Below are 13385 nucleotides of genomic sequence, written 5' to 3'. Positions count from 1 at the left end.
TTCGTGCCCGTTGCTTAGCAAGGTCTCAGGAATGTTGCAAATCAATGAGAATGTCGCAAATCAATGAGAAAGTTTAAACATTGAAGGTTTAGAATTGACAAATATCTCCAACGCTTAAGGCGTCTGCCAATCAGAAGATCATATGAAGAGACCATGATCAGTATGCACAAGAAGAGAAGAAAGTTGAGCACTTGCAAATAGACGAAAAAAATGAAGAGGTAAAATTGAAATGCACAAGATATGAACCTAGAAATACTCCTACTCAGTACAAATGCCAGTATGGGATGCAATGCGCTAGCCTGAACAGAAACCTGAAAGCAACTCCACCAACTGTATGCTCCAACAAGCACCGTCGATCCTGATCAAGAGAAAAGCAGAGAAAAACAGAGAAAAACAGAATAATGCCTTTCCCCGTAACCAAAGACAACCACAAGATAAGGCCAGAAAGTAAAACACCGCGAGCTAACCGCACGAAGGGAATATGTTGCAAACAACAATCACGGGTGAGCAAGTAAGCCAGAAAAAGATTAGAAGAATAGAATGACCAGATTAGAATGAGATAGCCCAAGTTCCCATGCAAGACTTGAGTATGGTTTGCCCTCGCCTTTCTTAACGGATAGTCAGATTCTCCATCTCAGCGACAACGTCATCCGTCTTTGATTTCGTCCCAGCTGCGATGATTTTGGAGGGCTCGACCAGCTTTTCCATTTCAGGTTCCGCTGGAAGTTCGCCCGCCGATTGTTCCTTTGCCTCAACGGGCGCAGGTTCACTGATATCCTGCGCTGAAGCTTCGACTGCCTCCGGCACGTCTGTAACAGAGACAGGAGCAGCCACTTCCTCAGTCTTCGATTGATCCACATCCGCGGGTTGCTCAGCAATTGATTCCAAGGGCTGTTCAGCTGGTTCATCAACCTTGGCTGACGCGGTCTCTTCAAGCGGTGCATCTGAGGTGGGAACAGTGACAGGCTCGACGGAGGCATCGGTGGACTCCTTCTCAATATCAGCGGTCGCTCTGGAGGATTCCTCTACAGGCTTCTCAACATCTTCCGAGACTTGCTTGGGCGCTTGGTCATAGACATTAGCCTCAGGCTTTACTTCTTGCTCTTCCGAGACCTCTTTCAATACTGGAGCAGCTTGTAATTCCTTTTTAGAATCTGGCGGGACGGAAGAAGCAGGTAGCGCCTTGTCTCTCTTATTCTTCTCGGACTCGTTCTTCTCTGTCGGCGGCCGAGCTGCTCGGAGATCGGTCTTGGAGGCGACTGTTCTCGGGGCTCTGGCAGGCTTGGAAGTCCGAGGAGGGCTTTTGACTTCGACTTTGTCATGTACCTTGCTCGCAGAACTTGCGGTAGGACGCATCATTCTAGCGAGGAAGCTATCATCGACAGGCTTGGCGCTTGCGTTGCTAACCCGAGAATGTGGGCGGTCGGTGCCTGAATGGGCAGGGAGAGACGGGCGAGATGCTTGCTTGCGAACACTAGCAGCAGAGGGTGTCGTTGCCCGCGATTGATTCGCATTGACCGCGCTCTTCAGGGTGGATGGCTTCCGGGTCAGGCTGGGGCCGGCCCCTCCTTTGGCGGTAGAGGACAGAGAAGAAGTTGTCTTCGATGGTGGTATGCGAGATGACCTGGCCGGTGATTTGGGGCGGGTATTCCTGTCATCGGTGGTAGCTGGCTTGGTGGAGTCACGCGCGGGTATAGAGGCACGGACAGGGCGGGTGGCAGTCTTGACTGTAGTATTCAAAGACGTCCGACTCGGCTTGTGGGTTGCAGTACGAGTAGCTGCAGCGTGGTCATCCTTCGTCGCGGTTGCCTTGGTAGAGTGCGCAGGTCTAGAAGTCCTTTCGGTGCTCGGCTTAGCTGGAGAGGTTGGTGTGCGCGGATTGGCTGTCGATCTTGGGGCAGTCGTAGATGGTGATTTGGTAGCAGAGCTAGTTTTGCCAATGTGGACGTTCGAAGGTCGCTTGGTAGCTGCTTTCGTCGGCTTCTGCGCTGACTTGGCTGGGGATGTCTCCGTTGCAGTATGTGGTGCCGAGGCCGTCTTCTCCGTCTGGGAAAGATCACCAGGGCTGGGTTGGTTTAGTGTTTGCGCCTTAATCAGCGGTTCGGTCGAAGAATTCTTTGGAAGCTGATCGACAGGAGGCTTTTCGGCTGCATTGGAACCGTTGGTCGGAGAAGACGAGGAGGCCGAGCTCTTTAGAACCGCTTCGAAGTCTTCCGAGTTGAGACTTCTCTCTCTAGATGGAGGCGCCGCACCGTCGATGGGACTATTTGGGCTCCTGAGCCCCGAGACCGGACTTCCCTGAGACGTTCTATCCACAGATATGAAACTTGCGCGGACCTTTGAAAGCGGTCGTGAGCTTCCTGTGTGATCCGACCCTATCGGCGATCGACCACGCGGAGGTGGAGAGGCGGTGCTGTTTTGATTATTGTTCTCGAATTTGGCCAGCAAGCTTCGCACACCAGGGTGCGCCCCTTTGTCCGACATGACGTTGTAGAGCGACGAGGAGTCGAAGCGCGGAGAGCTAAATCAGAGAGACATAGACCAGACAAACGCGACGGTAGGAACTGAAACTCGATGCCTTGAGCTCCGTCACAACAATGGTGGGATATCGACAAAAGGGTTAGACGAGTTATGAATCTCAGCCTTGTAGGGCTTTGCGAAAAGGCCAGATGGCAACGAGTTCTGAAACGGAGGTTGGAGGAGGGGGCGGGTGGACGTGATATAAACAGACTTCACGGGAGCCGGTTTTGAGGGGATAGGACTCTGTGAGGAAGGGCTTGTCAATGACTTTGAGACAGATCCAGAGGTCTAAGTTCTAACATGGTAATGATAGTTGATAGATGATGCGAGCTAAGAATAAGATCAATCGTGAATGGTAATAAAAGAAAAGGAGAGTCAGAGTCAGAGGAGGTCGCCGGGGAAGAGGATGCGGGCATGGGAAGCCTGAGGCAGCAGTTTCAGGGGGCGGATCCGCGGCTTCAACTTAAGTAATTGCGGTCCTTTCCTGTGACATTTTATTATTAATTCAAGATTAAGGACAGATTGACCACTACTTTCTAGTGTCAAAGGAAAATAAGTCAATGGTCATGACCATGACTCCATGAAGGCATCAAAAAGGGACGATATTTCCAGCCACTATTGAATCGGCCGCTATGTTGTTTACTCCCTACCTTAAACAGTGACCCGATCTATGGTTGAACGCGGCCAAATGGCGTCATTATCCGTCCCTGCCAGGTCTTATTTCTGAGACACTAAGAGGCATCTCTCTAGATGTTGCTACACGCGTTGTACCTGAGCAGATGTAGTTGCTCTACGGACGACGAAGCTGAAACTGACATTCTAATGTCTCTGGTTTCTACAGAAGAATGTTGCAATTGACTCAATTCTCAATGGCAGATAGACCTCCAGCGGCGCGTCGCAAGTGTCAGATGATCTACTCAGCAAGTGCACTACATATATATCTTCCTGAACATTATCCAGCCTCTGTCTACTCCAGCCTCGCCATATCCTTCCCCCGAAAGGCTCACATGAAAAGTAACAATCACAGTGTCGAATCTTAGGACAATGGTAGGAAGATGGCAAATTACCATCACTGCATTCAGAAGCAGGGAGATCAAATGGATTGTCTGCAACGCAGTAGTTGCCATTTGCTCAGCTTGCATATGAGAAGCATACCTCCAGGGAAATGCTCTGAACTGTAAGTTTATTTCCGGTAAGCATCATACTGGCATACACAACGTAGACAAGGGCAGCTTCCTTTGGAAGAAGGTCGACTTGGATGCTTCTGTGCTCTGACGGTGTCCTGTCTCCTGCCAGCTTCTGAAAGCCGCGTCACGGGCAGACTCTTCAGCAAGTCTGTCACATAAACCTTTGCTATCGTTGTAAGTCTTATCATAGAATTGATGTCTTAGCTCCGAAGACAACGATGCTGTGTTTGAATAGCTGTAATGGTATCTATCCATTTCCCCGGTTATAGTTCGCGGGTCAACATTCTTCCCGCGGTCGCATACTAGTCATACCAATCCCAGCATTCCGCTCCGACTACGGGCTCCGTTAAACGGAACGCTTTTCCTACTGGGAAAAAGAGCAAGTCACACAACTCCAGAATCTCACAATGGCAGCTGCTAGGACTCTTCGCATAGGTCAATTGAATCCTCCTTGAGCTTCAAGATGTCCTTTATGCAACAACTGACACTTCGCTTCATTAGGTCTCATTCCCGGAGACGGTATCGGACGAGAGGTCATTCCGGTATGTCGCATCTGCGGTACAGCAGGGGAAATTCTGACTCACTCAATCTGAACAGGCCGGTAGACGGGTGTTGGAGTCGCTTCCAGCTTCTCTGAACCTCAAGTTCAGCTTCGTCGACCTCGATGCTGGCTTCGACACTTTCAAGCGGACAGGTACCGCTCTGCCCGAGAAGACCGTCGACACCCTGAAGAAGGAGTGTGACGGTGCCCTGTTCGGCGCTGTCAGGTCGGTTGCCCTATCGCAGGAAACTTCAGATCTTCAGCCTGATAGTCTTTGAATAGCTCCCCCAGCACCAAAGTCGCCGGCTACTCCTCCCCCATTGTCGCTCTCCGCAAGAAGCTGGACCTCTACGCCAATGTGCGTCCTGTCAAGACTACTGCCGGCAGCGGCGGCAAGCCCATTGACCTGGTCATTGTGCGTGAAAATACCGAGGATCTCTACGTGAAGGAAGAGACAACCAAGGATACCCCCAACGGCAAGGTTGCCGAGGCGATCAAGCGGATCTCCGAGCGTGCCTCGTCCCGGATCTCCACCATTGCGGGAGAAATCGCCCTCCGCCGTCAGAAGATCCGTGACGCCGCTGCCAGCTCTGCTCTCCGCACCAAGCCCATGGTGACCATCACCCACAAGTCCAACGTCCTCTCGCAGACAGACGGTCTCTTCCGGGAGACCGCCCGCAAGGCTCTCGCCGCCGAGCGCTTTTCCTCTGTTGAGGTGGAGGAGCAGATTGTTGACTCCATGGTCTACAAGCTCTTCCGTCAGCCCGAATACTACGATGTGATTGTTGCCCCTAACCTGTACGGCGACATTCTGTCCGACGGTGCTGCTGCTCTGGTTGGCAGCTTGGGTCTCGTGCCCAGCGCCAATGTTGGTGATGGTTTCGCCATTGGTGAGCCCTGCCACGGCAGTGCTCCCGACATCGAGGGCAAGGGCATTGCCAACCCCATCGCTACTTTGCGCAGTGTCGCTCTGATGCTCGAGTTCTTGGGCGAGGAGCAGGCCGCTGCCAAGATCTACGGGGCCGTTGACGCCAATCTCGACGAGGGCAAGTTCCTCTCTCCTGACATGGGTGGAAAGGCCACTACCCAGGAGGTTCTGGACGATGTGCTCAAGAGACTGTAAATGGCAGACGCTTTGACCGAAACAGTGTATGTATAGAATTATAGTCGATAACCACTAAAAGTCTATCCTTTAGCGGTTTAACATATATGACTTTTGGCCCAACACAAGAGCAGAGGGCATGCTACTAGTACAGATGATCACTCAACATCCCCCGCCGACGGCTCCGGCTCCCATTGAAACTTGCCTAATTTCCCTTCATTCTGCTCATGCTTCTCCGTGCCCTCCTGCATCTCCTGCTTAGAGCGCTCCTGGACCTCGGGCTCTTTCTCCTTATCGAGCAAGATGAGCGTAAACAGCACAACAAAATAAACCTCCCCCGTCTCCCTATTCTTCAAGACATACCGCAAGTTATGGTTCTTCTCGTCAATGAACTTGGTCGCATGGACCGTCAACCCAGGAAGCCGCAGCGAGAAATCTAACCCATCGTCAGCCAGCCAGCCCATCCACCTAACCTTAATCTGCATCTGCAAACCAGGGTAAACCAACCATTAAAGACCAGATACGGATTCCCAAAATCCGCCGAATACACCCTCCCGGGCTCAAACACAAATTTCTTCCGCTCCTCCTCATTCTGGAACATCTTGCGCCGCTCCGCTACACCCTCGGGAATGCCGCGCTGCGCGCGCTCCTCCACGCCCGACCCATCAGCCCCCTCCTCAACAACCACATCATGCACCGTCGGCACCTCATCCTTCTTCGTGACCGTCTCCCCAATCCGGAACTGGTTCAGCGAGGCCACGGCAGGGCTATACAGATGCGGTTTATCCGCGTACGCGTCGCCGTCCATGGCCGGGTCGATGGTCCACTTGACGAGTTTCAGCGCGGCGTTGAAGCCCGGCGGGAGGCGGTCGCGGATGGGTCTGTCGAAGTCATTGCCGAAGATCAGGTCGTTGCCGTTGACGGGTTTCTTGAAGACGATGGCGAAGGAGATGGAGTATTGGTCGTTGTGGTGCAGGGGGTGCGAGAAGTAGGGGTGTGTCTCGGGGGAGTCATCGGGGTAGCCTTGTTTCCTGATCGTGAGCTTTTTGCCATGCGTTGCGGAGAGATGGGGGAGGGGGCGTGCTCACCGGTGTAGTCCTGGATCCGAACGCAGAGACTCACTGTCGCAAGGTCGTTCTCGATTCGTAGTGTCTGGTCCCTGTTGACGGGTACGATCTTGTGGGTATCTGGGTTGTACTCCGCTCCTGCTGTGACCTTGAGTCGGTACTTGTGAGCTTGGTTTCCGCTAAACATCTTGAATGTCAATTGCTTCTTCCGTATGAATCCAGCTATTACACCTCAATCAATAACTGTGTAAGTATGTAAAAGGGCAGATGCACTGGTATTAGAACTCGAAGCGCTTTATATGGCGCTACAAGTCCCAGGTGCATGAGTGCATGATCGTCCTTGATATTCATGGTTCTATCACAGCCGGTTGTTCTCGATGAACGCCTACCGACGTCATCCACTGAACGAAGTTCCGCGATAAGCTTGCCCGTCCTTATCTATTTTTACACAAGCTATCTACTACTACTACTACTACTACTACTACTACTACTACTACTACTACTACTACTACTACTACTACTACTACTACTACTACGACCAAGGGTTTATACTTTGCAAGATATATATCCGAGTCTCCAATCGAACCAATATCTCAACGATAGCCAATCAATTAGCGTACACCAAGCCATTCTAATCAATCCAAAACGGTGATGGAATCACGATAGCAAGAGCCAGCCAGCCAACGTATGATGATACAAACGCAACGACGAGCATCTCAGCGCTCATAGTTCCGCTGGATCGGACGGCAGAAGATTAACGCCCATCGGGAGATCAGCGTCGTCCTCAACTTCATTTATAATGTCTTCTTCGGTCAAAATGCCAATGCCACTGTCAAGCCGCCTTCTGTTCTTACCCCTCCCAACCTCCACATCGACGAACCTGGTCATACTGACTGGAGTTATCGGCTCGCTTGGAAGAGGGATACCGTCTGACTGAAGCTCATCTGACTTCATTTCCCAATTCGCGGCACGGATCTTCGCCTTTCGTCGCTCTGAATTGACGGTTTCTTTCATGAAAGCAAATGACCGGGCTTGATCCGCAGCCCATCTGTCCAGCAGGTTGTCTCTGGCCTCCATTTCTAATTGTAGCTGCTCCTGTAGCCCTATGTTGCTTCGATGCAGCTTTTCCGCTTCCGACTTGGTAGCCTCAAGAGCGGTTGTGAGCTCCGAGACCCGGACATTCAAAAGACTGACCTCATTTTCATGATGTTCGACCTGCTCGGCTATCTTCTGTTCTAAACTTTCGATAGCTTCCCGTCGCTCTTTTTCAATCGACTCTACCTTCGCAGTAAGGTCGCACACGCGGATCTGATTCGTCTCCACTGTCCCTTCGAGTTGACGAATCCGTTCTTCCCGCTCAGCAACAGCAGACTCGGCCGCAGATCGTGATCTTCTCTCCTGAGCCAATCTCTCCTCAAGTTGGGTCACTTGCTGGCTGTGCTGCTCTTGGGAAGCGGTCTTATCCGCCTCAAGTTGATTCACAAGGATCTCGAGCCCTTGGACCTCTTCACAATATTTGCTAAGTGCTGCATTCAACCTGTCAATGCTAACGACTTGTTCTTCTCCTTCCCGTTCGAGCTCCTGCATTCGCATTCTGGTATGCAGCATATCGCTGGCAGAAGCCGCCCTCGACTCTTCCAGATCCTGAATCTTCTTTGTTGCGACCTCGTATCGAGTCAAAAGGGTGTCGAATTGGCCACGCAGCGCCTTTTCACGACCTAACAAGCCTTGGTGGGAATCACGCTCCTGTTCTAGGTCCTTTACCAACAGGTCTACCCGGTTGACCAGCGCGGCCAATGTGGCACTTCCATCTTCCAGGCCCACATTGGCTGTTTCTCCAGGTAGTGCGCGCTCTAGACCGAGGCGCGCCGAACGGAAACGATGGCGCATCTCGGAAATGATGTCGTTCACGGTAGTACCGGAAAACCCCATACTTGAAAGTTCTTCCGCGGCTGAACTCAGAGCGCCGACAGCGTCTGAGGCACGACTGACGGCCTCGGTGAGCGCAGGCTCAAGTTGAGCTAGGAAATCCGGAGGCGGAGAGGATCGGCGCAGGTGCTGGCCAAGAGAGGTGCCATCGAATGCAGAAGAGTGAGCACGAATTGCATTGAATAGGTCCCTTTTCTCTTTCCTGGCAGTTTCCAGGTCGAGTGAGAGAGTGCGTATCTCGGCTTCTTGTTCCTCATCAGGCAAATGAGCTTGGGTACCAACGTCGGTTGCTGTATTACGATTGTGCAGGATTGAAAGATTGTCCGGGGATGGGAAATGACTTCCATCTAAGCCACGGATGACAGGCGAGTTGGACATGAGAATGGTATCCCCCTCAAATGCACTGTCATTGATGATGATTGTGTCAGTCGTGCTCAAAGAAACCTGATCATCTCCATCCTGGATCGAAGAGAATGAGATCTCTTCCCTGAGGCGACCGTTTTCGGCCTCCAGACGTTCGATTCTGCTCCGTGGCGAGATGGCCGTGGGTTCATCATCCATGTGCATGAATTGACTCTCATTTTGGGTAGACTTCGCCGACTCCAGCTCCTGCTTCAACGCATCCCTTTCGCGCAGCAAGGACTGGATGGTCTTTTCGTAGTAAGCGAGCTCACGTTTCTCGCGCTCTATGTGATTGATCTCATCACTTAGACCTACACGGCAAAGTCGTCGCTTCGTCCGAGGATCCAGGATCTGCCGCAAAGGCGTAAACTGTACCACTTGCTCCGAGGATGACGGGGCCTGCAGATAGCGGGACCGTGCTAGAGGAGCAGAGCGCCGCCGCATCCGTCGGCTCGGGCTGCGGGTAATACGGTCTGCATCCCCTTGATCCTCAAACGAGGTACGCAGCAGCGCCGGTGTCAAACCCGTAGAATAGTCATGTTCCTGGACCCGAGGGCCGGGATCAGAGAAGCGGACCCTCTTGTTTGGTCTTTGCGGTGTCTTGCAGTTCGATGCAGGTATCCCCTCGGGGACCTTTTCAGAGGATATAGCATCCTCAGGCTCACTTTTCCTCTTGCACGAGGAGGGAGGGCGAGTCTCAGAAATGGGAGTGGAGGCCTTCCGACTCTGGCTTCGAGTCACTCTGGCAGCCATTCTGCACGTGCAGGTCCAATAGTAAATTTATGTGAGGTAACCGGGAGGTCTATCTGAAATATTGACAAATTTCTTCGAAAACAACGGAAGTGATGATAAAAACGGTCAAAAGTGATGATACAACTCACTTCGACTGCGGAAGGGTGACTCTGTGAGTATCTTATCTCCCAATAGATAAACAAACAAACAACGCCTTCATCTGAGACAGCACTTGGAGCGAAGTATGAGACGAGTCAGCGAGGGGTTATATGTAACTCGTCCAAAGATGGAAGCCACAGGCAGCAACCCTCACTGGTGCCTTCCCTACGCGTCGGTATGGATCCTTATTTCCCAATCTAGAAGAAGTAAACAACCCGTCAGGTGACTTGGAGCCTAGAGTTTGCCTCCTTATATCCAATCCGAGTCATGTCTTAGCCGATCACTATGAGCACCCCTTTACCTTTAGGTGGAGTGATCGTGTCATGATTACCTCTAGTACTGTAGATTTGAGGCAACCATGGGGTCACGAGTCGGAGCTGACTAGAAATCAGGAGAGTCCACGGTCCTGCATTGCTTATCGCCTTATCGAGTGCCGGTTATCTTATCGGTGACACCAACTGGCCAACAGCGCAGCGATCAACACCAGCATCTCCCCGCACCAGTTCCCGGTACAGGGAAAGCTTGAGAGCAGGATATCGCATGCATCACGGTATCCCGAGAAAAAAAAACTGTCCCTTGCTGATCTACCCCGGTAACGGCAGCTGTATGTTGAAGCAATTTGTCTTGATCCCAACAGTTACTCTCCCGTCTCCTTGCACGAATGATGTCATTCGTCGGTTTCCTGGAAGCTGAAATGCCATGCCTGCAGTATTGTTAGTTTATTACCCCTCATCTATCTTTATCTCGGGAGCATACTTGATTTGCCTATACTTCCGTACGGATACGCGATTACATCCGCGACAGAGCAGCCGGAAAGCATCGCAGCTATGGATGGCGATATGGGTACTTCCCCGGACTCGCTCCAGTTGGGGGGCGAGCTGCATGAACAAGAGCAGCAACACCACGGTCCAGAAAGCTTAGCTACGGACTCTAAAATTGACGAATGTCCGAAATCGCCTCTAGTACAGCTTCCGGCGGAACTGCTTCACCAAATTCTGTCGTACCTGTCGGCGACGGATCTGGCCCAAGTGTCACAAACCTGCCATTCCCTCGCCGAACATGCAGCTAACGAGCTCCTGTGGGCGGATTTGGTCAATGCCTATCTGCCATTCAAGATCCATGACCCGAGCCCCTTCGAGTCATTTCGCGACCTCTATGCGGCTTATCACCCATGCTGGTTCATCCCACAGCATAAAATCTGGTTTTCGGATACGGAGCATACAGGCAACCTAATTCTGGCGCGATATGATCCTAGGAGAGGAGTCATTGAAGCATATCGGGTTATTGCCGAGAGACGTAGTCGTCCATTTCAAGTGTGGGAGTCGAACCCGGATGTCATGGTCCAACCCTTCGATCCCAAGGTTAGTCTTTGGTTGGATGACCCAGTTCTCCTCTTGAAGAACAACCATGGCCGTCTGCCGCGCTATTTGCATGGTGAGACTCGCATGCCAATGGCGATAGAAACACAACATGTCTTCAATGCTTTCTCGCTGTGTTCTTCAGAATCGCCCCCGAATCTGCCAGTAGACCCTGCCAAGCAGTGGCCCCCACCGACCATTCCTAGCGAACATCGTGTCTACCGGGATATGGAAGCGCAGTGGTCGGATTGGGATCAGCATCCGCGACGTCTAGCAAATATGTCCGAACACGCGTTTCGCATTCGACGCTGGGCACATTTCCGGCTCGGGATGCCTATGTTTACCGCCGGCCGGAGCGAGACACTGTCGACCTATGCTACACTGGACCCCCGCTTATATACGCCGACGAAGGAAAAGCCGTATCAGGGCATCTGGGTCGGTGACTACTCAGCTCACGGGTGCGAATTCCTACTTTTCCTACAACGGGACCGGGACGACAAAGCGTCTGGCTCTTCTGACGAACCAGAAACCGGTCCCGACGAGATCGCTCAGAAGGGCAGTCTTGAGGCGATCAAGCTCACAGGAGACCCGAATGTTCCTCGGGGCCAGATATCTTTTATTGCCCCTGACATTGGCCCAGGAGGTGTGGTCCGTGTCGCAGAAGAAACCTTGTTCCGAGGGTGCAGGATTGTCCGTAGCAAAGGCCATGTGGCAGGTCTCGGGTTCAGAGATGGTAAGCTTTCAATCAACATGCTTTCTCGTAGTAACATGCATTGACCCTTCGACTCCCATCAGACACATTTATTACATCGCAGCTGATATTGATATCTCCCGATTGCGTTGCTCTCTATTGGGAGGCTATGGGCCACATGTCATATTTCCACAGGCTTGACATTGATGCGCTTATTCAGACATGATTGGCGCTCTTGATTTGGCAATGATACTCCCGGGAGGAGTACAACCGAGCCAGCGCAATGAACGAGGGATCAATCAACATACATGCACGAATTGACGGACCTGAACATGTTGTATGTATTGCTCATCCTTTTTTAATCTGTGTCATGACTCGCTGACAGACATAGTGCACAGTTGAGGTGGACATTGGTCTGAGTCACAGGTTTGAACGGACCATACTATGTTTTCGTCGCCCGGTGCGCGCCTGGTACAAATGTCCATGTCACGTTGTGAGAAGGTTGAAGCGATGATCAGCCAGCAAAGCTACGAACACTGACATGCCCCCGGAATTGATCTGCTGAGCGGTTCGAAATGCCCGGGTGGTGTGGGTCACGTCACTAGTGGCGAGCGTCTGTTCACCATTCGGGGTGCAAGTGAGTACTGTTGTTCAATGTGGAAAGGGAACGATTCGACGAAGTAGAGAAATGTATGCAGGAGTCAAAAGACATGAAAAAAAGGCATCCCTAACGCCATAGTTTGATTCAATCAAATGGAAATGCAAACCAAAATTCGTCAATCATGAATCAACTGCCACGCAGCCGGCTAACCGGGATACGAACCGCGCCCGATTGTCCCCCCCTTTCTACATGTTTAATCCAGCGTAACAGATCTGAGTTGGGTATGGTATGTCCGACGCATCAACTCCAACGACAAGCATGCAAACAGGCCGCAGCGAAAACCAGCCAAAGTTGTGGACCGCCCGTCATCCCTCCATCGTACACCTGTGACTCCAAGCCCTCCACATCAATCGCACATCGAACCCCCGTCACCGCTTGCGTTCGAAATAACTCGTGGACGACAGCACAGCCACCGACTGATCCATGACCCACTCGCCGACGCCGAGATAGTTATCGATCCATTTCTTAAAGTCTTTGCTATCGGTGATCTTGTCAGTGTCGAGACTAGGGCTGTGACGACCCCACGCGACCCGGACCAGGGCGCGGGGAAACAGATTAGCTTCAGTCTATAATAGCCTCTCCACAAACCGGGCCCATTGGAATCGTCAAGAGTGCAGGGCATATTTACGTTAAACCAGTCGAGCGCTTGATGCCCGCCAAAAAGGCAGAGACTAGAAAAAGGCATCCATCAGCCATCATTCCCCTCTGCTTCACTGCACAGTGAATAGACAAATACTTACAGAGCACAGCGTCAAAAGCGTAATGAGTCAGGCGTCCCAGCTGCACCGGATCCCAAATCAGTATATCGTCGACAGAGTTGTGGTCAGGATAGCTACCCATCTGCATAGATAGTAGGCACCCAACGCCGGCAAACAAAAACATACCATAATGAACTAGAGCCGAACAAAACACGGCTCCTCAAGTTTCTCCAGAGTTTATCTGCAAGAGTAATAGACAGGAGAAGAACTGTACAAACTTCAGCGACGTTTATACTAGCAGTTAACAAGCAGAGGAGGGCGTTATATGAAAGTCAGGT

At 51.7% G+C, this 13385-nt stretch overlaps 5 protein-coding genes across 5 annotated transcripts; 2 read left to right on the top strand and 3 right to left on the bottom strand.

The window, feature by feature from the left end:
- Positions 1-609: 609 nt before the first annotated feature.
- ALT_0723 (uncharacterized protein) lies at positions 610-2484 on the bottom strand (the record flags this gene model as incomplete). The annotated part of the gene is made up of 1 exon (XM_033556186.2): positions 610-2484. One exon carries the CDS (start codon positions 2482-2484, stop codon positions 610-612), a length of 1875 nt encoding a protein of 624 aa, XP_033412077.2.
- A 1630-nt stretch (positions 2485-4114) lies between these two features.
- Positions 4115-5371, top strand: lysB (homoisocitrate dehydrogenase lysB; the record flags this gene model as incomplete). The annotated part of the gene is made up of 4 exons (XM_033556185.2): positions 4115-4142; positions 4209-4249; positions 4305-4474; positions 4531-5371. 4 exons carry the CDS (start codon positions 4115-4117, stop codon positions 5369-5371), a joined length of 1080 nt encoding a protein of 359 aa, XP_033412076.2.
- A 137-nt stretch (positions 5372-5508) lies between these two features.
- On the bottom strand, positions 5509-6604 carry ALT_0721 (DUF1769 domain-containing protein; the record flags this gene model as incomplete). The annotated part of the gene is made up of 3 exons (XM_033556184.2): positions 5509-5786; positions 5858-6373; positions 6439-6604. The coding sequence occupies 3 exons, from the start codon at positions 6602-6604 to the stop codon at positions 5509-5511; spliced, it is 960 nt and encodes a 319-aa protein (XP_033412075.1).
- A 536-nt stretch (positions 6605-7140) lies between these two features.
- Positions 7141-9501, bottom strand: ALT_0720 (uncharacterized protein; the record flags this gene model as incomplete). The annotated part of the gene is made up of 1 exon (XM_033556183.2): positions 7141-9501. One exon carries the CDS (start codon positions 9499-9501, stop codon positions 7141-7143), a length of 2361 nt encoding a protein of 786 aa, XP_033412074.2.
- Positions 9502-10466: 965 nt separating this feature from the next.
- Positions 10467-12921, top strand: ALT_0719 (F-box protein; the record flags this gene model as incomplete). The annotated part of the gene is made up of 2 exons (XM_033556182.2): positions 10467-11730; positions 12560-12921. 2 exons carry the CDS (start codon positions 10467-10469, stop codon positions 12919-12921), a joined length of 1626 nt encoding a protein of 541 aa, XP_033412073.2.
- Positions 12922-13385: the final 464 nt, after the last annotated feature.

Source organism: Aspergillus lentulus, assembly GCF_001445615.1.
Source record: "Aspergillus lentulus DNA, contig: Alt01, strain: IFM 54703, whole genome shotgun sequence".
NCBI classification, from domain to species: Eukaryota; Fungi; Ascomycota; class Eurotiomycetes; order Eurotiales; family Aspergillaceae; genus Aspergillus; species Aspergillus lentulus.
The sequence above is the reverse complement of the archived record's forward strand: the minus strand, read 5'-3'. Positions and strand labels throughout refer to the sequence as shown.